General features: G+C 39.9%; 1 protein-coding gene across 1 annotated transcript; it reads right to left on the bottom strand.

Annotated features, from left to right (window-relative positions):
• Positions 1-32: 32 nt before the first annotated feature.
• On the bottom strand, positions 33-23,493 carry LOC121727818. The gene is made up of 3 exons (XM_042115828.1): positions 23,309-23,493; positions 22,617-22,774; positions 33-3,080 (listed from the first exon to the last, which is right to left on the bottom strand). Exons 2-3 carry the CDS (start codon positions 22,757-22,759, stop codon positions 311-313), a joined length of 2,913 nt encoding a protein of 970 aa, XP_041971762.1. The 5' UTR covers positions 22,760-22,774; positions 23,309-23,493; the 3' UTR covers positions 33-310.
• Positions 23,494-25,782: the final 2,289 nt, after the last annotated feature.

Here is a 25,782-nt window from a genome sequence, read left to right as displayed (position 1 = left end):
AGTTAATGATTTTATTATAAACAAGACTTCATTGTAGGTCGTTTATTAGAAATATATTTTTATACAAATGTTACTCAGTTCGTAGTAAATAAAATAGCCGATTTTAACAAACTATTTTTATTACATTACCCTATAGTCTATACAATACACCTAAACTTTCATTAATTGCAATAATTTCATAAAGTCCGCTAACCTCGTAGCGAGTAACACTCGAATACCTACTTAATACCACGGTGGGTATAACGCTTAACACTTTGGATGTCTTTTGGAGCTAGTCCAGCGAGCTGTCGCTTTCGGACGAGGACCGGCACTAGAGCAGCGTTAGGGACACGCGCCTATCGAAGATCTGGTTCATGTTGAGGGTGTTGACTGCGCGCTGCGCGAGCATCGGGGTGGGGAAGGCCACGCGCGCGTCGCCCGTGGGCTGGCCGCGCTCGTTGTAGCGCCGGATCACGTCGTCCTGCGTCAGGTTGAAGTCGGCGAAGAAGGCCAGGATGTCGTCGACGGCGGCGCGGAACGGCACGTTCTCCATGCCCACCACGCAGCCCGGCGCGCCGAAGTCCTCGAGCGCGGAGTCCTCGTCGTCAGGCCGCGCCGGCTCCCGACTGTCACCGCCGCCGTAGCCGCCCCGGCCCCGACCGAAGCCCCGCCCCCTGCCGCGATCGAAGCCTCGCCCGCGCTCGTTCCACCCGCCCCGCCCCCTGTAGCCACCCCGGCTCGGGTCGAAGCCCCCCCGGCCGTAGCCGCCGCGCTCCACGCCGCCTCGCTGGAACCCGCGGCCCCGGAAGCCGCCGCGACCCGTGAAGTTCTGGGGCCCGTCGAACATCTGCGGGACCATCGGGGGGGTGTTAAGGAGCGGGGGGCCGTTTCCGTACACTTCGTTCTCTCGTCGGATCTCCTTCGGCCCCTCGAGCGCCTCCTCCACCACGCTGCGCATGACCAAATCTACGGTAATACGATTTCCTTCCAAGTTGCTCCCGTGCTTGGTGGCCGCCTGTCTCGCGTCCTGGGAGGTTCGGAATTCGCAGAAGCAGTCCCCGGAGGGCCGGCCGGTGGGGTCGAGCATCAGGTGAATTCTAGCGGGAACCGCCCCGGTATCGGAAAGGAAGTCTAATATAGTTCTATCGGTGGCCTCGCGGGGCAGACCCTTCATGAGAACGCAGTCGAGGGGCTCGTCGTCCGCGTCCAAATTGATGACCTGAGAATTGTTGACGGGCATACCTCGGACCGGCTGGGCCATGTTCTGGTTGGCCCAGTTGGCCGCGGCCGCCCTCGGGTCCATGTTCCCGCTCGGGTAGCCGGCGAACTGCGGGTTGCCGAAGCCCGGGTTGAAGTTTTGCTGGAACGGACCGTTAGGAGCGAAGAGCATCGGCTGCTGCTGCTGCTGCACGTGAGGCCCGGGGCCGTTGTCGTTCTGTCGCCGCTGCCGGGGATCCCGGGGTACCGCCGGCTCGTTGTCCTTTGGACGATTATTTTGAGTCTCTATTTTATCGTTAGCGTTCTTCTCGTTTTCGTACTCGTCGTCGGTGACGGGCGTTATGACGGGCTGGCGTCGTCCGAAAAGATAACTCTCCTTGCGCTCCAAGGCCTTTCGAGCGTCCTCGGGCTTCACGAACTGAACGAATGCGATCTTAGTACGAGTCAGACGACAATCGTTGAGCAGGATCGACAGTAGTGAAAATTCACTGAAAGCCTTAACGATATCGTGTTCTTTGACAAAATGCGGCAGGTCGGCTAGCTTCAGAACGCTAAACGTAAAAGCGGGTCGGCGATTGTCTTGATCGACAACAGAATTTAGCTCGTGGTCGTCGTTGTCGTCGCGGTACGGGAGATACGAGTCGACGGCAGAATCGTACAGCTCGTCGTCCAAACTCTCGACGGTGACGATCTCACCTTTCAGCTCGTTGAGTTGCCTCTGCAGCGCCAACTGCTTCGAGCGAGAATCGCAAAACCTCACATATATGTTTCCTGTTCGTCGACCCATATTGTCGTTAATCATTTTGATACCGTGTTTATCTATCATGAACGGGAAAAACCTTCTTACGTCGCCGTAGCTGGTGTGATTGGGAGCATTTCTTATTGCCACGCAACAGTCTCGAGGTTGGTCGTCGAATCGTGATTGTCGAGCGTCCCTGCGCGCATTTCCGCCGCCGCGAGCGTTATTGCTGCCACCTCTGCCGAGTCCGGGTCCGGGTCGGCCGCCGGCGTTGCTCTGATCGCCCTGGAAGGCGTTCGGATTTCTTTTCTTACCGAGTTCCTGCAATTTGTTAAAAGCTTCCTTTAGCGTGGGATCTGCGAACCTGTTCTGTCCGCCCGGTCCGCTCAGCATGGGCTGATTGAGCATTCCCATCTGCGGTTGGCCATTGTTGAGCATCGGATTCATTGCATTAGGAAACCCGTGCATACTCGTTTGTGGCGGACCGTCGTTCACTTTATCGGCCGTCGACCTCTCCTGCGAGCTTTGGGGCGATCGACGTTTATCGCGAGAACGTCTAGGGGTCCGTTCTCTCGAGCGACTCCTATCTTTTCTGTCCCGTTTCCGGTCCCTTCTTTCTCTACTCCGACTTCTATCCCTGCGTCTTCTATCCCTAGATCGCGACCTATCTCGGCGGTCCCGTTTTCGATCCTTGCGGTCGCGGTCTCTGGACCTAGATCGAGATTTGGTGCGGCGTCGGTCTTTGGTACGCTTCGTTTCCGATTTGTCGTCGTTCTCCTCCTCGTCGGGAGTTCTGGAGTTGGGGCTTATCAGAAGGGGCTGGGGCGGCTCGATGACGGCCGGCTGCGGTATTTCCTGGGGGTTGCCCAGCCCGGGGATGCCGAAGCCGGACAGGCCGCCGGGGGTGAGCACGGAGAAGGGCGAGATGGTGGGCGGCGCGGGCTGCAGCGCGGGCGCGGCGAGGGGGGCGGGCGCGGGCGAGGGCGCGGCGACGGGCGGGGCGAGGCTTAGGATGGGCACGGTCTGCCGCGCCGTCTCGATCACCTTGTGCATCTCGGAGCGCGAGCTCAGCAGGAGCTTCACTTGTATCTCTTTGATTTTCCCCCCATCGAGCATCATCGCCTGGCGAGCGTCTTCGTCGGTGCTGTTGTAGAATAAATAAATTGCTTCTAAGTTAAAAGTTCAATACAAAGGTAAGTACTTACTTAAAATTTTCAATCGAGTACATTTCAGAAGTTCAAAATTCACAAGGCGTAAACAGTATTTCCCATATTGACTTTTTGAATTTTGATGAGAGTAGGTAAATATGCTTATTTTACAGCAAAGAAGATTTGGGTCTAGTACAGCGGTACTCAACCTTTTTTCATACGGGCCACAAACATGTTTTAGTTTTGATGTCTAAAATTATCGGGCGGGCCACCGATAAAGTCCGGCCGGGCCGCAAGCCGCAGGTTGAGTATAGCTGGACTAGTACTTTCCTACCTATCTATCCATATGGTTAGTTTAAATATTTAAACCTATCCGTATATCGTTTCCTACATCAACTACTATTCACTATTCTTATGGTTTATTGTAAATCGAATTTACATTGCGACACTAGTGACTTGAAATCTTTTATACTTAGCATTAATTTTATCGATAATGAATGTAACTTTGAGAGTCAAGTCAAGATTAATTCTGTGAGGGTAGGTTTACTAGTTACTAAAAACTGCTATAGTAACTCTATATCTATATCTCCAAGGAATTAATGAAAGGGATATAAGGGGAGAGTAGGATACAATTACTTTTTAGGGTTCCGTACCCAAAGGGTCAAAACGGGACCCTATTACTGAGACTTCGATGTCTGTCCGTCTGTCTGTATGTCTCCAGGCTGTATCTCAGTAACCGCTTTAGCTAGACTTCTGAAATTTTCACAAATTGTGTATATCTGTTGCCGCTATAAAAGCAAATACAAAAAAATTTGTTAATATTTAAGGGGCACAACAGGGGGTTACACAACAAACGTTTTTTTTTGGCCTTTTTTGCTATAAAGACACCAGGTAGACACTTGAAATTTTCACTAAATCCCTAATTTTATTTGTACTTTAGTAATTAATAATAAAATAAAAATAATATTAAAGGGGGGCTCCCATACAACAAACGTGATTTTTTTTGGCCTTTTTGCTCTGTCAATAATGGAAACAGGTAGGCACTTGAATTTTTCACAAAGTCCTTTGTAATAATTATGTGTACTTTAATATTTAATTATAATATTAAAATAAAATAAAAAATTAAGAGGGGCTCCCATACAAAAAACACAATTTTTGGCCTATTTTTGCTCTATAACGCGAACGGTACGGAACCCTTAGTGCGCGAGTCCGGCTCGCACTTGGCCGATTATTTATTATGATAATCGGGCACAACCACGCTGCACACACCAGCTTGCTCCTCAAACCCCTCACGCTACCGGAATACCTACTTACTAAAGTCTAAAAGTTCGGAATACATGAAAGTCCTTTTCGAATATCATATTAATTACTATAATTATAAAACAAGCTGTTACCAGGAAAAAACCCATTTATTTGATTATACCACTGGAAAGTGTTTCAGAATCTTTAAAAAATATATAAAAAGCATGTTTACGTTATTTGTCACGAGGCGACACTTTACGTGACTAAAATATTCCTCAAATTATTGCAACAGTAATTTAGTAGGTACCTATGCATTAGAGCCTGCTACCAAAAATATCAAAGCACGCTAGCCCCGCCTATACAGTACACACCCCGCTATCCTCCGATATATACTAATATTATAAAGAGGTAAACTTTGTTTGTTTGTTTGTTTGTTTAATTGTAATGAATAGGCTCAAAAACTACTGGACCGATTTTAAAAATTCTTTCACCGTTCGAAAGCTACATTATTTACGAGTAACATAGGCTGCTTATTATTTTGGAAAATATAGGGTTCCGTAAGATATTTCAGTTTTTCGGAAACAACCAGAAAATTTACTTATTTTGCGTACGCTGCCTAAACTATAAAAGATAGAACCATACAATGTTCTAAATAAATGTAGATTTTATATTATATCTACAAAAATGTCCGCGACACACTATACCTATCTATGTCAAGTGAGGCACAACAACCATTTTTTTATTTAAAAACCTTGATTTTTTTTGGACTAATTTAAACGCATTTAATTTACTCATGCTAATAATCCTTATCAAAATAAATTATTTCATCTCTAAGTACAGTTTATGTAGACAATATTTGGTCTTTGATTGATTAAAATTGGACGTTTGGTTTAGAAGTTATGGCGAAATTAAAATATTGCGATTTACGCCCGTTTCGAAAGGGGGGGGTTACCAAGGCGGGGTCGGGGGTGCGCTCGCGGCAGAGGAGTTTAGATCTATTCAGAGTATTGACTATTGAGTAGTAATGTAGATCTATCAGTAGTATCGACGGAGAGCTGACGACCAAATCAGTCATGTAGCTTCAGCTGTGTTAAAACTCCGTTAGCTACCCTTTCTGATAATCTGCGTGCAGGAAGGCCGTGGGTGGGTGTGGGAGTAGTGGGGTGGGGAAAAAAAAGAAAAAAAGATGTAGTTTCAGCTGTATTAAAACTCCGTTTGCTACTTCCCTGAACAACCCTTTCTAATAATCTGCGTGCTGGCAGGCCGTGGGCGGTGTCGGGGCGTCGGCGTGGGGCTGCCGTCGCCCATGACATCGAGTCCCGGGTAGACCACGATGCGCTAGATGTTCCAGCGCATCGTCGCGGAGTGGTGTGGAATGTGGTGTTTCCATGAGTGGAGCCCAAAGAGGCAGAGGTGGTGGGGCTGCGGTCGTATATCACGTGTTTCCCGTAGTCCCCTTCAGGAGCAGGAACACCGTTGGGGTTTTAGTGGGTAGTCCCGGGTGCGGATACTACGTCCGCCCCGGGGAGTCCCACATACCTCGGTGGTCGTCCCCAGGCCCCGGGGATGCGTAAATGCATTCCCCCAACGTAAAAAAAAAAAAAAAAAAAAAAAAGGCCATGGGCGGTGGGTGTGGGTGTAGTAGGGTTGGGAAAAAATTGGAAAAAATGTAGTTTTAGCGACTTAATAGTGTTTGCGATGGTAAATGTTACTTTATAATTTTTTCACATAGATAATAAAGAATAACCGGCCAAGTGCGAGACGGACTCACGCACGAAGGGTTCTGTATTTCAGAAGTCTATCTATAGCGGTCTTTGTGATACAGCCTGGAGTCATACAGTCAGACAGGCAGTCATATTTTTTTCATTTTTCCCCACCCCACCACTCCCACAACCACCGCCCACGGCCTGCCAGAACGCAGATTATCAGAAAGGGTTTGTTGGCGACGCGACCGCTACCGTACTGCACCTTTAAGAAATGTAAAAAAAAGAAACGAAGTTATGTTTTGTCTATGGCGAAGCGACGCCTCGAAATTCAACTGTTTTTTCGTGGTATGATATAAAAGAGAATTGTCGGCGAATTTTGTGGCAGTCTATTGTAGTTTTTTCTGAAGTGTACATATTTGTGGACTTCCGTTAATATACAGTGACTTTACTCGTACATCCAGAATTTTATTCTAAATTCCTCCTCCCGTAGCCTACAGGGTTGTTCAGGGAAGTAGCTAACGGAGTTTTAACACAGCTGAAGTTACAAGACTGATTTGGTCGTCAGCTCTTAGTCGAGTAGTAGTAGAAGATCTATGAGTAAGCAAACAAAGTTTACCTTTTTATATATATTAGTATAGATTAAAAACTACTGAATCGATTTTAATCATTTTTTCAGTGAGTGACATAGGCTATATATTTTTTACCCGTGCGAAGCCGGGGCGGGTCGCTAGTCGTGATAATATAATGATTCCATGAAACGTGCCCCTGAGCAATGTGCTTTGCAGCTAATAGTGAACAATATCGCGTAACAACGGTTCCCGCATTATAGCACGAAAGTAAAGGTCGTAAGTCCCAAAACTGTTTTTGATGATTACTTAAAAATTAAATACAATACTAAAATTTCCTTTAGCTAGTAGTAGTGCTAGTTATTTAATGATAGTAACTCAATAAGTTTAACAGATATTTGTTGAAAAGCCTAGAAAGGTTCATAAATTCGAAAAATAAAATTATCGAGTCAAAATAAGTGAATCGTGTTTTCCGCTAGGCAAATATCAGATAAATATACAATGATTAGATAAATCTTAATTTCATTCTAGTCAATCGTCTTCCGGGATCGTAATACTTATTAGAAAACACAGCAAAATTTGGCAGTTCGCTCTTAACGAAACCCCCCAAAGTCCAATAAGCCTCGGTTAAGTTGTTACAAATAAAGAAGAACCTAATTACCAAATCTTCTTAAGAACGTAGCTGTTTTTTATTTTTTATTTTATGAAATAAGGGGGCAAACGAGCAAACGGGTCACCTAATGGAAAGCAACTTCCGTCGCCCATGGACACTCGCAGCATCAGAAGAGCTGCAGGTGCGTTGCCGGCCTTTTAAGAGGGAGTAGGGTAATAGGGGAGGGTAGGGAAGGGAAGGGAATAGGGGAGGGTAGGGAAGGGAATAGGGTCCCACGCCCTTGCCTGCCAAAAGGTTGCCGACCGCTGGACAAAATGCCACCTATAGGTGGCATTTTGTTCGATAACTTTTTGCTATCTTGTTGGTAGGGACATGATCCCATTGCTATAAAAATTTTGGGGCTTTTGATGAAAAAACTGCGACATGTGGTTTTGGCAGTCCTCTTGTGATGTCAACCTGACACTGCCTAAGGAATTCTGCAGCGACCGAAACAGGTGGAAATCTGAAGGTGCAAGGTCAGGAGATACGGCGGATGCATTGGCAGGTATTACACGCATCAATATTATCACGATTCCGTGATAATATTGATGGTGTAATAGGCAGAATCGCCTATTACACCATCAATATTATCACAGTACACTTGTGAATCGCGTGATACTAGAATCATGATAATATTGATACGTGTAATACCTGCCATTAAGAGCCTACTGTCAAAACGCTAGCCCCGCCTACACACAATGCTATCCTCCAATAGTGATACAATGATTCCATGAATCGTGTTCTGGGGCAATGTGCTTTAAGCTTAGAATAAACCTACGCGTCAGTGACGGAGCGTCAAGTTGCGTCAAGTTGTCAAATATGTTCGTTCGTAATAAATAATCACAAATGAGTACACGGTCCATTAGGTTTCTTTCAGTGAGATCATGAGGCACCCAAATATTGAGCTTTTTTGTGTAGCCAGCTTTTTTCAAATGTGCCAAAACCGTTTTGTGGTCAATCCCCAGTTCTTCAGCTAAAATTTCCGGATTGAAAACGCTTAGCGCTACTCTCACACAAAAGGCACTAGGTCCATAAACATCACAATTTTTTTTCGCGGCTTGTGTTGCATTTTTACCTTTTTTGTAATAAAATTTTAAAATGTATCCTTCATTAAAATCACTCATTTTAACACTAAGAAAAACAAATGAAAATCTCACATTTACCTAATTTGAATTTGGAATTGTCACTTATAATACCACAAGAGCTTCAAAATTATCGGGTATTTCCCGATAGGTTCGTTGCAAACAAATGAAGGAGTCAAGTTTTTCAGGTTAAAAAATCACGAGCGCGAAGCGCGAGAGATTTTTCCTGAAAAATTTGACGACTTTATTTGTTTGCAGGGAACCTTGAGGGAAATGCCAGATAATTTTGAAGCTCGTGTGGTATTCGGGGGATTATTTTTCCGTCCCAAATGTCGGCCAATAGAATTAGAATTTGTTTTTTATATATAGCAACTACCAGAGAAAATTTTCAAAAAATTATCAGTATAATACCATGTAGGTTGTACCACGTGACGTCGAATGGTGCAATTCTATTGGTCGATATTTGGGTCGGAAAAATAATCTTCTGTAAAGGTAGAGCCCAAGAGATTTTATGACAAGTTCAAACATATAATGCGAAATGACTATTTAACCGACTTCCAAAAAGGAGGAAGTTATGTTATTATGTTATATATGTTCGGCTGTGGATATTTTTTTTTATTTGTGTATGTTCAACGATTACTCCGCCGTTTGTGAACCGATTTGCGAAATTTTTGTTTTGTTGTATGGGGTTTCACTCCAATTTGGTCCCATTTTCACAAAAGTGGTGACCTAATGATGGCAACCATGAGTAATTGAGGGAACTCCTCGAAATTTATATGGAAACATATGGTGATTTTGGTTTTATGAGAAGCATCTTAAGCATATGCTACCAAAACGCAAGATTTTGCACCGAGATATACTATGGTTCCGAAGATACTAAGAGAACTCCGGATTCCTTAGATACAAGTTTTGGGGTTTAGGCGCTGTTTTAAGAACTGAAAGCATATACTACTATGCAAATTACATTCATAATCATCATCATCATTATCACGACAGGGTAATGATGATGATGATGTTATGATGTTATGTTCAAAAAATTGAACATAACAAATCGGTGCCAGTTCCAAAAGTTTCAAATATTCTGGCAGACTGAAGATTCAGCTATATCTGGTACCGACTTCAAAATGATAAAGATTGAGTACAGAAATAGTTGATTTTTAGCCGAATTCGGAAAAAGACACTATTAGATAGGAAAAATTATTTAATACTTTTTAGTTCATATAATATGGATGTTATTATTGTTTTTACCTTGGAAGTCGGTTTTAATTTTTTGTTAAAAATAATATTAAATCTTTAAATTACAGTAATAACTTGTGATCTCGCGGTATAGCAGCCAAATCACTCGTTGGCGCGGAAGCGTATAAATCAGGGGTTCCCAAACATATGGTGAGTGAGTATTACATTGGGTGTCCCAAAGTCAAAACTATTATTTTTTCATAAAACTAGAACATCAGCTCCTACTGCAAATCTCAACGTTAAAATACATACATGTCCTATAGAGAGTTAGCAGATAGTGGAGTGTAACTGTAGGCAGCTAAGTAGAGCTAATTCAATAAAATACCTAGGTGTTACGGTTGATGAAAAACTAGATTTTCAGGAACATATTGTTAACACTGCCAAAAGAATCCGGAAACTTATTAACATTTTTAAAAACTTACGTACCTCTGCTACTTTGAACTTACTGAAAACGGTTTACACATCAATTTGCGAGTCGGTAGTATCTTACTGCATACCAATTTGGGGAGGAGCAGCTACCACTAAAATTATAGTCTTGGAAAGAGCACAGCGGTCCATATTGAAAGTGATATTGAAGAAGCATATCTGGTATTCTACTGCAAATGTATAAAAAGATATAGATATACCTACTGTTCGTGCTCTTTTTATACTCCGCGTTATTGTCAAAGAACATCGTGCTGTCCTCAAATCTCCAGACTACGAATCATTGCGCAAAAAAAGAATATTAAAGCTACCGCTACCACGGAAACTTCTAGTTTCGCTAGAACTTCTCTCGACCTTCACCGAGCTGGTTAATGGGAGAAAAGTATTTTATATTTAATTACGTATTTTAATAAATTTATTGCAAGTGGGTTGCCTAAAAATTTCAGTCCAGAATAAGAAAAATTAAAAATATATTTACATTTCTCTGGTTTGTACTAGTATCGATTTTCCTGCCTACCCAAGAGTTGTGATAGGAAAAACTTAGACAACCTAACGTTTTCATATTCTAAGGGCTCCATACTTTCGATTGGTATAGAATTTGTCAATTAACCAAACCAGTGAAATGTTCAAAAAAATTTTTATTCTGGACTGAAATTTTTTAGGCAACCCACTTGCAATGAATTTGTTGACATACGTAATTGAATATAAAATACTTTTCATAGCTTTTCATCCATTAACCAGCTCAGTGAAGGTCCTTCTATGAAGGGATCCTAGGCCAATAGAAATCGTCTGGAGACCCACACACAATATTTTGATACATCTAAATACATTTCCGTGTAAAATATACATCTCTTCTCTTCATAGGATTTCTGTCTGTGATTATATTATGACGTATGATAGACCCAGGGTTGGAGTACCATGAGGTTTTAGTGGGTAGACCCCGCGCTTGGGGGATTTTCGTATGCCCCTGGCGAAGTCCCCATTCCGCCGGGGATGCGGAAATCATTTGCCGTAGCGGGGATCGATAGGGTATAAAAGGCGGCGATTTGGCCGGTGGCGACACTTGACGCACATTGCTCGTAGAGTCAACATCCTGAGGAATCCTCCGGTGTTTCAACTTGCATGGTGGTGGAGGCCTTGCACGAATTTGCTAACATCATTACTGCTTGTGTGGTGGTGGTATTTGCAGGTCCCATGCATGCTACACACAAGTGTAGGTACGCATATGCAGTGTGGGAGAGGACGGAGGTGCTGTACGCATGCCTATGCGTACACTCACTCATTTACTTACTGGTTGAGGTTTCTTTCGCAGAATATTGCTAATAATAATAACATAATTTTAAGCTACGGATTTCCGCAAAGTAACGTGCCAAGTATCCGATCCGATCATATTGATTAATCAATCTGTCTGTTCTTTTGTCTGTTTCCAGGCTGTAAGTGCTGTAACTCAAGAACGGTAATAGCTAGAGTTGAAATTTTCAGAGATTATGTATTTCTGTTGCCGCTATAACAATAAATACTAAAAACAAAATAATTTAAATATTTTAGGGGGCTCTCATACTTTTCGCAATTTATTTATTTTATTTAATTTTTTTTAGTTATTAAAGTTTAAATATAACTGAGTATTTTGTGAACATTTCAGCATACCTTAGGTATGCCGTGATAGATGTCGAGCGAAAAATTGCAAAAATCAAGTTTGTTATATGAGAGCCCCCTAAAATATTTAATTAATTTTGTTTTAAGTATTTATTGTTATAGCGGTAACAGAAATATATAATCTGTGAAAATTTCAACTCTCTACCTATTACCGTTCCTGAGTTACAGCCTGGAGACAGACAGACGTACAGACAGACGGACAAACCGACGGACAGACATCAAAGTCTCAGTAATAGGGTCCCGTTTTTACCCTTTGGGTACGAAACCCTAAAAAACACACTTTTAAAAATCGGCGAATTTTAGAAGCTCATAGCGAGGCAATGATTGGAGATAGATGCAAAGTGTAAAGGAGAAGAGTTGTAGAGAATTTAATTTCGTACGAAGCACCGTTTTGGATGAGTAAGCATAAAACGGTACCTTCTTTCTTTCGTACGAAGCACCGTTTTGGATGAGTAAGCAAAAAACGGGACTTTCTTTCTCATCTCGGAGGGGCAGGACGTTAAGTATGTTTATTCTCATAACTAGTCTAAACAAAGTGCTTATCAAAATTTCTGCTTTCGTCTTTTCCAAGCAGACCCCCATTTTGGCCATTCATTTACAAGGCTATAGTGTTAGTAGCGATGCTGTTGCTAAACGCGCGACAGCATCGCTTCAAAAAGTCGCCGTGGGCTAAGGCCCTTAATTATCATTGTTACATATGTTTACAGAAGCGACATTCGGAAAGTGAAATTTCGACTGATACTAGCTCGAAATCTAAATTTGATAAAATCAGCATTCACTGCCTGCTTTCACCCTCTTGCGACTGCTACTCTCGCTATCTCAACGCGATCATTTTTCTAGAGGCGTTGTGCTTGCTCAATGGCGTTGAAATACGCTTAAGTTAAAGGGTTCCTGTACATAATTACATAATTATAATCAACACTATACCATAATAAAGTGCTAGGGCATCACGTAGCAGTGCTACGGCGACACGTAGCAGTGCTACGGGACATGTAGCAGATCTACGGCGACACGTAGCAGTGCTACGGTGACACGTAGCAGTGCTACGGCGACATGCAGCAGTGCTATGGCGACACGTAGCAGTGCTACAGCGACTTCAGTCGTATTGTTTATTCGTTCAGAGTGTGACGGAAGGGTTATAAGAAGTGCAAATCAAAAGGAACTTTATATTGCGCCTGTGTTTACTCCGGCGCAGCTGGCTGGTTTCCGAAACAGACCACGTATTGGAAGCTATTTGTATCTAAGTGAATCAGAGTTGCGTATCCAGTTTTATTTGTTAAATGCGAAATAGCACGCAATTTTATATTATTGTGTTTATAAAAACTACAATGTACAAAACATTGTAGTTTTTATAAACACAAATTTTGCTAAAGCTTAGATAGTATAATGGCATGACGACACCACAAACGGTCGATTTAGATTTAAATTCAATGTTCAAGCGAACACTCCATAAGTTTTCAGTATATTTTGTAATGTACTAAATTGAGGCGGAACCTTTTAAGTTATAATAGAATCATATTAATATAATTCATAATCATTCTTCCCTTTTATAAAACTTAATAAGTTTATAATTTTTTATTCGCAAATAATATTACTGGTATACACTAGGTATAACATAATATAATTATTTATTACTTACAGATTCGTGACTATTCTTTTGATCAGAATCAAAAAATAGTCACCTACTTAGAAAGCTATTAACATAAAAAGTTGTGTCAATACGCAGTGAGTGCTATAAACGAAGTAAAAATTTGTATTTGTACCACTTAACATAAAAGATTTGGATCCTCGAAGAATCCTGCTCGAAACATTTTTAGATATTTTAGGATGGACTTATTTATAGCAGCATGATCATACTACGTCAGGACTCTTTGGACGATACATGCTATTTTTAACCGACTTCCAAAAAGCAGGAGCGGATTCGATGTGTGAGGCTGTTGATACATAATATTTTCATTACCTTAATGGAGGTCTCGTAGGAGTCATATTGGCCTAAATCGATAGCTAACTAGATCTAGAATTTTTCAAATAGAGAATTATAAAAGAAAAGTTCGTCCATGTAGAATTCTGTCCAGTTAAAGTTGTTTGGTTACAGTCAGGATCTTAATCTACAGAAAGTGGAAAAACTACTCCATTGACGTAAATCATAGAAAACTTCCGCAAATCCCTAAGATGCTCTCATGAGGCCTGGGAGCTATAATTGAAGAAAAATATTCCAACCATCGTGTCCTTCACGCAGCGCGCATCATCTTCCTAGATATCGTTTGGAAAAAAGTACCAAGATTTAGTCGCCAATTTGTATGTACTAGAGATCGCCAAATGGTCGAAATTCGACCACAGTTTCAACGACATATTTAGGACTACTACATATATTTTGTAAAAGAAGATTTTCATATTTATTTTTTTCAACTCTTGTCTCTGAGACTCAGCTGATCTCAGACTGGCCGTGTAAGCATTGTCTAATAGTATCTAAGATTCAATAAAAAAAACTATAACCCATTTTCAATTTGTCACCTTGTTGTCAACAGACTTCAACCATAATTAAAAGAGTATAATTCGTATGTATAGGCTTGTCACTCAATAATCTGTCATTTTCCCTAGTGTGTGTGTTGTAGTGTGTGTAATGATTTATATTTTGTTAAAAAAATGTATGATAAAAGCATAATTTCAAAATAATATTAGCTCGATGCACTCCTTCACCATATAAACTATAACTGTGCAAAATTTCATTCACCTACGTTTCCCCATTTTTCGTCAAAAGGGATACAAAGTTTTTGGCTCACGTATTAATATATAGAAGATTCGGGCTTTTAACATTCTCCTCGCATTACTGCCAAAATTTTCTTACTCCGTCCCAGTTTTAGCGGGTCGCTCGAGCTCACCAATTTGAATTAGTCAATTACGACCATTTCTTATGTAAGCAACATTCATTCTGTTTAAGTAATTAGTTACAGTGATTTGTTTAGAAAATCTCTGCTTGGTATTTTTTTAAGAGGAAGTAGGTGTGTGCATTCAAATAAGTAGTGATATATATATTTAAAAGGACATCGAGTTACTAGTTTTTAGAGTTTTAGAAGAGATCGTCAAATAATTTAAAACTAAGGCTTTTGGCCAGCGATATTATGAGAAAACGTGGAAGTGTAGACCGTACAGATCAAACTTATCAGCATATTTTTTTCGTTATGTTTTTGATTGTGAAGATACTAGATAGATTTATCAAGACGTAGAATATTAAATTAAAACACTTTTATAAAGCACAGCTTTATAGTACGCCTATTCCTACCAAATAGGGTTGCTGAGGATTCCTCTTCCGCTTCCTCATAATGAGGAATTTCCGCAATATTTTAGGTTCCTCATCCGTTACCGCATCCTCATAAATAAAAATAAAAAAAATCCTCTTCCGCTATCGCTTCCTCAAAATTTAAGAGGAATTTATGAGGAATTTCGCTGCGCATGCGCATCGCGTATCCAATCATGGCAACGCACACGCCAGAGCCAGAGAATTGTATCATTCACTCATATTAATAAAAACGGGACCCTATTACTGAGACTTCGATGTCTGTCCGTCTGTCTGTCTGTCTCCAAGCTTTATCTCAAGAACGGCTATAGCTAGCCTTCTGAAATTTTCACAGATTGTGTATTTTTGTTGCCGCTATAACAACAAATACTAAAAACAAAATTAAATTAATACTTAAGGGGGGCTCCCATACAACAAACTTAATTTTTTTGGCCTTTTTTGCTCGTAATCAATAATAGCAATAGGTACTCACTTGAAATTTCCACAAAGTCCTTAATTGTATGTGTACTTTAATGATTTATAATAAAATAAAATAAAAAATTAAGGGGCCCCCATACAAAAAACATTTTTTCTCTATATCGGTACGGAACCCTTCGTGCGCGAGTCCGACTCGCACTTAGCCGATTATTTTTGTGTGCGTGTGTTGTGTATGTTACTGAGCTCCTCTTAACTCCTGGACCGATTTTGATGATTCTTTATTCTGTGTTTTGAGAACGGTATAGATTCATAGTTTGGTCCACTGGAAAATTCCCCTTTAATTTTGTTTGTGTAATGTATGTACCTAGTTATGTACAGACTGCACAAAGGCTTTTGGTTTGGGTCCGCTAGTATTTATAATTTCCTATCATCCTATTCCTCATCCTCTTCCTCAAAAAATATCCTCTTCCCCATCCGCATCCTCTAAATTTGCGAGTGACAATTCCTCTTCCTCCTCCTCTTCCTCATAATCACTTCCTCAACAACCCTACTACCAAATAGTAAGCCAAAAAAGGAAGACGATTCACAAGATAATATTATATACTTACACCAGCTATCCTAGCACTTGGATTGTCGATGTAGAAAAAAAAAGATAAAGACAAGAAATAACTATAGTTTCTCGGAAAATAGTTCCTGTTTTAAAGTTAATAAAGTCATCAAGATTCATCGACAACAGAAATCATTTTTTATGTGAGTTTTTCGAGCAATTTTTACGACCTATTGTTTTGCGAGCTCGGATTTATAAACATTTTATAAAATGTTACACAATTTGTCCAGCGCTTTGGCGATGTAGAATCATTGAGGGTGGAATTATCAATTTTCCCACGCTAAACAATGGGTAATAAAAACAGTTCACAAAATGCACTTAAAAATAAAATAACATTGACAATGAATCTACGACCTTATTTACTTAAAAGTAGGATCTTTTATCAAAAAAACTATACTTATGTTTTGTCTACGAAGATCGGAAACAATTTTCAATTCCCGTGCTAACCAAGCAGAGCATGTTTTTTTCAATCCGGCAAGCATCAAGGTCAAGATTCTAGTGAAATAAAAGTGTAGGTATAATATTATACTGCATCCGTCTAACTTTCCTGGAAAGCTGCTTTACCTGAAATGTCAATCGGCAGATCCTTAAAAAGGGCACGAGGACCGCAAAGAGCCTAAATGAAAGATAAATAATATGCCAAGGCTTCCCAAACTTATTACTGCTGCTACAGATAAACTTTTGACGCAATTTCAGAATGTCCCGACGGTAGAAGAACCCTGAATGCTGCAGTGCTGATTGCACAATTTTCGTGAAAAGTCAAGGTCCTAAATTTTAGGAATATTGAGTGGTATTTAAAATGTCTGCTCATGTTATCGCCTATCATCGATACACCGTCAAGAGTTTGTAATTTGTTTGTTATCTCGCGACGCTCCCGATGAAACCGTGCAATTCAAGTTCGAAGCAGTTTGTAGCCTTGAGAAAATCAATACGCTGAAAGTATCTTGCTACAGTTAACAGTACATTTATCAAATATTCATTGACGAAAACGCAAATAATTGTATGTCCTTGATAAACCCAAACAGCGGCTGTATGTCCTAAAGGTCTACCAAAATATTTCAGCCAATTTCTACAAAGCTGTATTCTACAAGCTACGATTTAACAACATTATGTTGGTCCTTTGGTTTGTGCTACGTGTGCTGATAATAATTTTAGATCTACACTACTATTATAAAGAGGAATGATTTGTATAATTGTGTGTACATTTGTAATGAATAAACTCAAAAACTACTGTGCCGATTTGAAAAATTCTTTCACCATTGGAGCTACAGTCACCCTGAGTAACATGGGCTATACTTATTGCTAAAAAAGATTGGGGATCCTTGATTAGATCATAACTCTTGACACGGAATGCTGTCCTGAGTAGATAAATACTGTAAGATGTTGAAAATTCAATTCAAATATCTAATCATTCAATGTTAAACTATGTTACGACTAAAATAATAAGTTCAACAAATCTGCTTCTTTATGCTTACAAATATTAAATTGGATTGGTGAAGAGAGGTAGTGCATTCCCTAGAAAAGAGAGTAAAGAACGAAAGTAGATGTAACACCTAATTAGTAGAAATCGTTACAGTAATTTTTAGGTGTTCTATTTTTAAAGTAGATTAAGTAAGACATTGAAGCTCAGCAATCTTAGGCCCGTTCTCCTCAGCAATCTTAGTTACATAGGGTTTATTTTGTAGTTTTCCCGAAAATAGCTTAAGTTAAATTAAAGTTTTTTTTCAGTAACAATGTAGATTTTAGAAGAATGTTGCCGTTGCGGTGTAGGCAGGATAGCAGCAGTAGATCTTTAGCATTCGTTTTCATCCTCCGAGAATGTTTATAACAGTTCCAAAGCAATTCTTACAGAAAATCTTGATGTTAATTATGTTCGTCATCACGTTTTACGAATGTACGAATCAACGAGAATTGTTTTTCTCAAGTAGCTCATCAGAATATTGGTGCGTTCTAAGTTGGCTGTTTCACATTTAATCATCATGGAAATAAAGGTTACCAATATTGATATGATAGGGTTTAATATACCGTGTCTACAGAACCGTATCCTGTAAGTCAATTCGAAAATGTGGAGGTGACATTCCTCAACGCAATAGCTAGACGTGCATTTCATATTTTTCTGGGCATACCATTTTCCAGTTTGCATTGTTTGCAGACGGGCTAAGACACGGAGAAGTACAAAATCATTGGCAGTCGCACTAAAACGTATGCAGCTATTCGTTTCGTTAAACATTTCAGGCAAAAAACCACAAGAGTAAAAAAGAGGACAAATAATGTTTGCCTCTTCGGTTGTCCGAAAATAAAGTGACTCCAGCGTCGTAAAGTTAGGCTCCAAGCATATCTTAAGACACTATTAGCACTTTTTTCCTATACGGTCCTATTGTGAGGGCTTACATTTAAGCCCTATTGTGTAGGGCGTGCTGTCGAAGAGGTTACTCCCTGTGTGCGTGGCCGCTAGGTTGAATGTTGGCGTTGTCACTGGAAGTTCCTACTTTCCCCTTTTCACCACACCTACAAATCTTCTGAACCTAAATTGGAATTGAGTCCGTAGTCAACTGCATTATTGTACAAAAACGGCGCGGCGCTCTATTCAAAGTCTATAATTGTATGTACTGTACTGAGTCTCATGTCATGTTTAACAAATAAATTGTCATCAGTCGGCCTAAGATCTTTTCAGCATGTTCGCTTTTGTGTGATCCCGACAACCTCCTGGTATCTACGTAGTAGTAGTGATGCAAGCCAATTCTCTAATTCCTGTTGTTAATTATTATGTCCTACTTATGACACCTCTCGGGAGTCTTAAGAATTATACATTAATTGGGCTCACGAGTTCGTAAACTAACAGTGAGTCCACGACATCCCCGGATTTATAATAGGCAGTTATAGGCCTCAGCCGGGGGGCGGCAGCGTCCATAGAGTCTCCTACAGAGTACAGATTACGTACATGTGCATGGGGCGGCGGAAACAAAGTGGCCTACTCTCATAAAAAAATATAAATTCAGCACTGGTCCACGATCAAATTATTGGCATATAACCCAAGAGACAGCGATGAGCGACAACCAGACTTTCGACATTTTAATAAAGGTGAAAGTTTTCCTGTATTAATATTAACCCCGGCATCCATTGCACAGTAGATTTTGCTGTCAGTTTTACCACAGTCATGGCTGTAACTGATGGATAACCTACCGTGTAAGAGCGTGACAGACGGTTGCATGAAGATGATTTACGAAAATCTGGATATCTTGATGTTTGCTTCATGCAACCATCAGTCACGAATTTTCAGTGAGCGTTATCACATCTGACAAAATAGGAAAAAAATTTGAAACATAATAATTATACCTTTGAAAAATGTTGGCTTTGACTGACATAAAACTGAAGAGAATTGAGTGACCGTCTAATACCATTCGTCAGTCCATCAGTCACCATCAGTCAAACACAATGCATGCTTGACGGAATTGACTGTCGCTTATATGATCGTATAATGGATGCCTATGGAAGAACTACCAGCAACTAAGGAGTTCCGGTCGTGGTTACTTTAGGAGGTATTCAGTTCTGTAGCCTTAAGAACTGGATACTTTCTAAGGTAACCTTCGACAAAGTACCTACAAAGCTTAATTTCTACTGGATAACTGTAGGAATGTCGTCTTCCTCTGCCGCATAATTTGACAGTTGTTTTCTACTGCTAGACACCCCAAAAGTATTAAACTTTGAGGTGGTCTGGCAACGGGAAGCAACTGTCTTAACTGTCCTGCAATGGAAGTAGACCTTCAGAACTGGATCTCACTGGATGAGTAACCTCAACCGAAACTCTATAGTTGCTGGTAGTTCTTACGCCTATAGGTGTCATTATCGCCTCCGTGGTCTAGTGGTATAGAGCGCGGCTCTTGGCTCGGAGGTCGTGGGTTCGATTCCCGCGTTGGAAACATGTTATTTCCAAGTTTGGTTAGGACAATGCAGGCTGATCACCTGATGTCTGACAAGTAAGATGATCTATGCGTCGGATGGGCATGTAAAAAGTCGGTCCTGCGCCTGATCTGTCGCCGGTCGTGTCGGTCTTCCGGGGAGCTATTATTATTATTATATAGGTGTCATATACAGGAAAACTTTTAGCTTTTATAAAATCACGAAAGTCTGGCAGTCACTGGCTCTTAGTCTTAGGTTAATAATTGTCCACAAACTTTTACAAATTATCTCATAAGTGGCGAAACATATCCCATTGTTAATAAAAACACAGCAAATACTATACAAGGTCTGCTTGTGTTTGTCTGGCAGATTAAAAAGCATCATGAGAGACCAAGATAGTGTGGCCTTGAATGATTAGTTTGTACCCTTTTGAACATCTTTAAAGGTAAGAGGGATAAAGTTAACATTTCAATGTCTCACAGCATTTCAATTGAAACAAGAACCACCAATGTACGGTATGGTATGTCCTAAAGGAGTGAGCACACTGAGACGGGCCGTGCCGGGGCTCAGCGTGCCGGGGCTCATCGCAAAAATCCGCCTCCATACAATTTGTATGGAAGCGGATGCGCGTATCGCACACTGTGTCGGGGCGCAGCGGATTTCCGTTTCCATACTAATTGTATGGAGGCGGATTTTTGCGATGAGCCCCGACACGCTGCGGCCCGTCTCAGTGTGCTCACTCCTTTATGTGACATTTACACTCAGCCACAATAGACACTGACTCAGCGCTGTTGGGCAGGGAAGTGGGCAGCACGAGAATGTAAATGTCACTCGCGCTCATGCCGCTGCCGCTGCCGCTGCCCGACGGGACAAGTGAGTCTTGTAGTAAGTAGTTTCGAGTAATGTCGTTACTACAGAAGTATGTAAGTGAAATATATCCGGCACCGGCAGGAGCAGCGACAGTGGTTGAATGTTAACTGCCCATATAGCTTTAAACGAAAATAAGATCCCAGAAGAAGCTTAAATTAATTTTCATTTGCGCCTTAGGATTAAGAATAAATAAATATAAATAAGTAAATCTTAATTGGTTTTAGGACTCGGACGAAAATAAGATTATTTTCTTGTTTTTATAACAAGAAACTTCCATTCAGTGTAGTGTTCATAGGAACACCGTGTAGTTTGAAGCCTTAATTTTTTTTAAAGTAAGTCAGTATAAATCATCTAAACTAGTCTTTCTATGTAAATTCTATGTAAATATCTTGTTGTGAATATAAAAAAAAAATATTCAAATAGTCACAACATCATCTCTTTTATAACATACTGCTTGTAGAATTACAGAAATCACTTAATAATATCTATTAAGTTTTCACTGTTCATTTTAAGTTATCCTGCAATATTTTTACTTTTACTATTAAATATTGTAGATACTATTTTTAATCTACAGAACTGGTCAATCTATTTTATAAATTTTAATCTCAGATTAAATAAATAATGTAGACAGATCCAATGAAAAGTGAGGTTGGTTTCTACTTTCTGCATGTAGAAGGCACCACATGATGTGATGCCTTCTGCATGCCCTATGATGTAAGGCCATAAAGTTAATATATGGTACCTAGCGGAATAGAGCAAAAATCTCGAGCAGTCAAAAGAAACCGAAATTAGTTTACATCTTCGTGTAAAAAATAAAAATATGTGTACATATACACTTACACAAGCATGATTGAACATAAATGCTATGAGATTAAATTGTCAACGTGCAAATAAATGCTGACTAGATGTCAAAAAAGGAGTTCTGCTGTCATGTATCTTCTTACCATGCACTGTTACTGATAGTGACATCTCGCTTGCTCAGGCCTTCGTTTCTCTATTCCGCTAGGTATATTAACTTTATTGACCTCTGTGGCTCAGTTGGAGGGCTGTTGGTAGCTCAAAGGGGTCGCGGGTTCGAATCCCGCCGACAGAACAAAAAAGTTTTCATAGTTCCTGGGTCATGGATTTGTATTAAATATGTGTATCATATTATTATAAAAATCTTAAATATATGTATACCCGTAACACAAGTCCTTCAGGTACTTAGCACAGGGCCAGACTGACGTGGTGTGAAGTGTCCATAGATATTATTATTATTATTATGTGTAATGCATATATACCAAAGTTTCTTGATTGTATTTCTGTGAGATGTAGTTTGATCAGCAACATTTGGTTCACAGAACCAGTCTTTATTTATTTTGAGCTACTATTATAATAGCTAGATAGTTCATATATTGAGTATTACTATTACTTACCAACTTTTATTAGGTGTGTGTGTGTGCATGTGACTATAGATAAGGAAGCCTATATTTTAGATAAAGTTTTGTATTTTAAATACTTATTGTAATTAAGCTGTAGATTTTTGTTTTTCATATACCTAGCTTGAATAAATAAGAGATAACTTCATTGTAGCATTTGATATCAAACAAATCGTGGCCTTTACTAATACAAAACTTCATTCATCAATAATTTCCTATCATTCTAATAATGCTGTTTGCTATTTACGGTCGGGCATATTTACTTACGCACATTTCAATCCATATAAGCCTTGTGAATTGTTGACTCATTTGAGTGATGCAAGTTAAAATATAACTGTATTTATATGTTTATTTAATAATTTCATAAATAATAACCTAGACATTAATGTTTAAATGCTAATAATGTAATATTTTTCAGAAAATATTACATGGAATGTATTTTGTTGTATGTATATCTACCTGAAGGCTATGAATGCATCTCCTAACTCTCCTCCTACGATGTGGACGCCTCCTTCCGGAATAGATAGACCTCGAAAGTAGTTACGAATGTCCAGAGCATTTGCTGACCACGGAAGGTTCTGGAGGCGTATTATTACACTCATGTTGACAGGTGACACCTAGAAAATTTACCTTGAAATAAATTATCCACAAAATATTTTCATCTGTGAATAAAAGAAATGTAACTTCTGCATTAAGTCTGCATACTTGTCTAAGTGGCTTAACATATGAACACAAAACATTTTATATTATTATGGAGTAAAAAGTCAAAGGATTCATTGAGAGTATCTCTGTTTACCTTTCAAGGTGCAAACATTTGCCAAGTTTGTAAATAATTAAACTAAAAACTACTTTTCAGTAGTCAGTGCTAGTTTTTGTGGTTTTAAGTTTTATGAGAACCACGTCTTTACCCCATACCACAGAACCCATACATAGAATTTCAAACGTAAGCGTTCTTACATGGGCAGTTTTTGGTAATACTACAGATACTTTAAAAAGTATCTGTAGTATTACCAAATACTAGATCACACTAAATATATTTATTTAGTGTGATCTAGTAATATTACAAAATTGTAAATTACTCTAACAGCATGTATTTATAAGCATAGCCTCAACACGGCGTACCTCATGTTACATGAAATTATTCGACTTACCTAAAACTATGTTACGCAATCTTTATATGAACAATAAAAACATTTTCCACAATTTCACAATACGATATTTTTATACGTAGTTCTTATTTACTGATTGTCCAAATTCTCAATTTTCAAAACTCATACGGTACTTCAAAAGAGAACTATGAATTAACAAATTACAAAATGGCGCCGCCTCAACGCTTGCCAAATCACGAATCAGTGTTGCCACTTGCTAGATGGTCTCGGCGCCGTACCCCTGAACTAATTTGATTTCCCCCTAGAAATCCCCTAAATTACTTTTTCTTATAATATTCAATAAAATATAATATTACTAAACTTTATTGCAGCTCGACAAGGTTTTATATGAACCACAGATTACTAGTATATACGTGGCGAGAAAAGGAACTAACGCTTCTCTCATACAAAAACGTCATTTTTGACAGTTCTCCTTTACCAGAAGGGCCCATTGACATCATTGACATATTTATTTAAAGCCTTGTCGAACTATATTCATCTTTTCAACATCTCGAATCTCGACCTCGATTAGTTGTTGTGGCGCTCAAGTAATTTAAAGATGGTAAAAATATTAGGAACGTGATATTTGGCAAAAAAACTGTATTTGACGTGTATTTTGAATTTCCCCTAAATATTTTTCCCCCTGTTTTGCCTCTAACTTGGTCAAAAACCCCCTAAATCTAAGGGGAAATCTCCTGATCTGGCAACACTGTCACGAATCGACCATAGACAATTTATAATTTATGTCAAATTGATGTCAAATTTCAAAATTATTTCAGACCACAGACTACTAAGGGAATTCTCCGTCTCAGATTGATAGCGGCTAGATACATGATGGGCCAGTGTAGTGGCCCATCACGATGAGCCAGCAGAGTGGGGAGGACGCAGTGGCGTAGGATGGCCGATGGCACCAGCGATGGCCGTGGAATGGCGGCGGTGTCGGTTTTACGGCCGCACATCAAAGGATGATGCCCAGCGATGGCGGTACGCCTCTACACGTGGCCGAACTACGGTCGCTGCCCGACCGCGGTCGCGGGTCGAGTGAGGACTGAGGACGTCGTATTACAATAATAATAATTTACGAATTTCATTAAAAATGACGAGTACGTGGTCTCACCGTCTCATATTGAATGAAGCTATATTAATATGGCGAAAGTTTGTATGGATGTATGGATGCTTTTTACTCTTTTACTCAAAAACTACTGAACGGATTTTAATGAAACTTTACATTAAAAGCTTATACAATACATAACTCCTGACTTTCCAAAGATACAAGTTTGGGAGTTTCGGCGTTGTTTTAAGAACGGAAAGCATATTATGCTATTATTACATTAATAATGATTATCATCATCACTACCATAAACCATTATTTTAATTTTAGGCTTGAAATAATTATTCGTAGAATTCAAGAAAAGTTTTATATTAGAAGGGAGGTCATACGAAGTTCACCGGGTCATCTGCGGGGCTAAAATGGTCACATTTAGCAATTCCTCTCAATCAATTCAGCAAATGAATTGTCAAAACTGTCAAACTGACAAATGTCAAATCAGTACATAAATACAGAAATGAATTGCAAGCAGAGTTGCATTTTGCGATTATAGAAAAATGAATCATATTGTGATTCATATCATGATTCTTCAAAGCGACCATTTTAGCCCCGCTGGTGAAGTCATAAATTATTAAAAACGCACGTTTTGCATTGCCGCAACGGCTAATGCTTACACGTTCATCTTGAACGACGTTTAGATCACAACTGAACACGGCCATCATGTAGAGGCGTTGCGACCATTGCATAGCCATCGCATCATTCGCATGCGCCATTCGATCGGCCAACGCTGGGCGCTGGCATAGTAAACGCTGGCCACTAATGTAGAGGAGCAATGAGATAATAATAATAATAATAATAATAATAATATCTATGGACGCTTCACACCACGCCAGTCTGGCCCCGTGCTAAGTACCTAAAGGACTTGTGTTACAGGTACCAGACAACGGAAATATATTTAATACTTTTATACCATACATATATTTAAGATTTTTATTATATCATACACATATTTAATAGGTACACATCCAGACCCGGGAACATTGAAAACTTTTTGTTCCGTCGGCGGGATTCGAACCCGCGACCCCCGGCTTGAGCTACTAACGCGCTCACCACTGAGCCACAGAGATGCCAGATTGATGGTAAACTGACAATCCGGATTGATCGTGTAACATCGTGATATTATGGTTTATCAATTTACCATCAGTCTTGATTGTTACCAGGTTGATGGATCAGAATGAAACTGATCGTGTAACCTACGTAATTCAGAATTAATAAGAGTCTAGGGGTTCTGAGGTCTAGGGTAAGCGAAGTGCGAACACATTTTTTTGTTCAGATTGTGTTTTGCCGTATTATATAATATTCTGTTATTGACAGTTTTAACTTTGACAGTTTGTTCTTTGCTGCATAAAATAAACATAAAGCCATACAT

The sequence above is a fragment of the Aricia agestis genome, chromosome 6 (genome assembly GCF_905147365.1).
Source record: "Aricia agestis chromosome 6, ilAriAges1.1, whole genome shotgun sequence".
Lineage (NCBI taxonomy): Eukaryota > Metazoa > Arthropoda > Insecta > Lepidoptera > Lycaenidae > Aricia > Aricia agestis.
The sequence above is the reverse complement of the archived record's forward strand: the minus strand, read 5'-3'. Positions and strand labels throughout refer to the sequence as shown.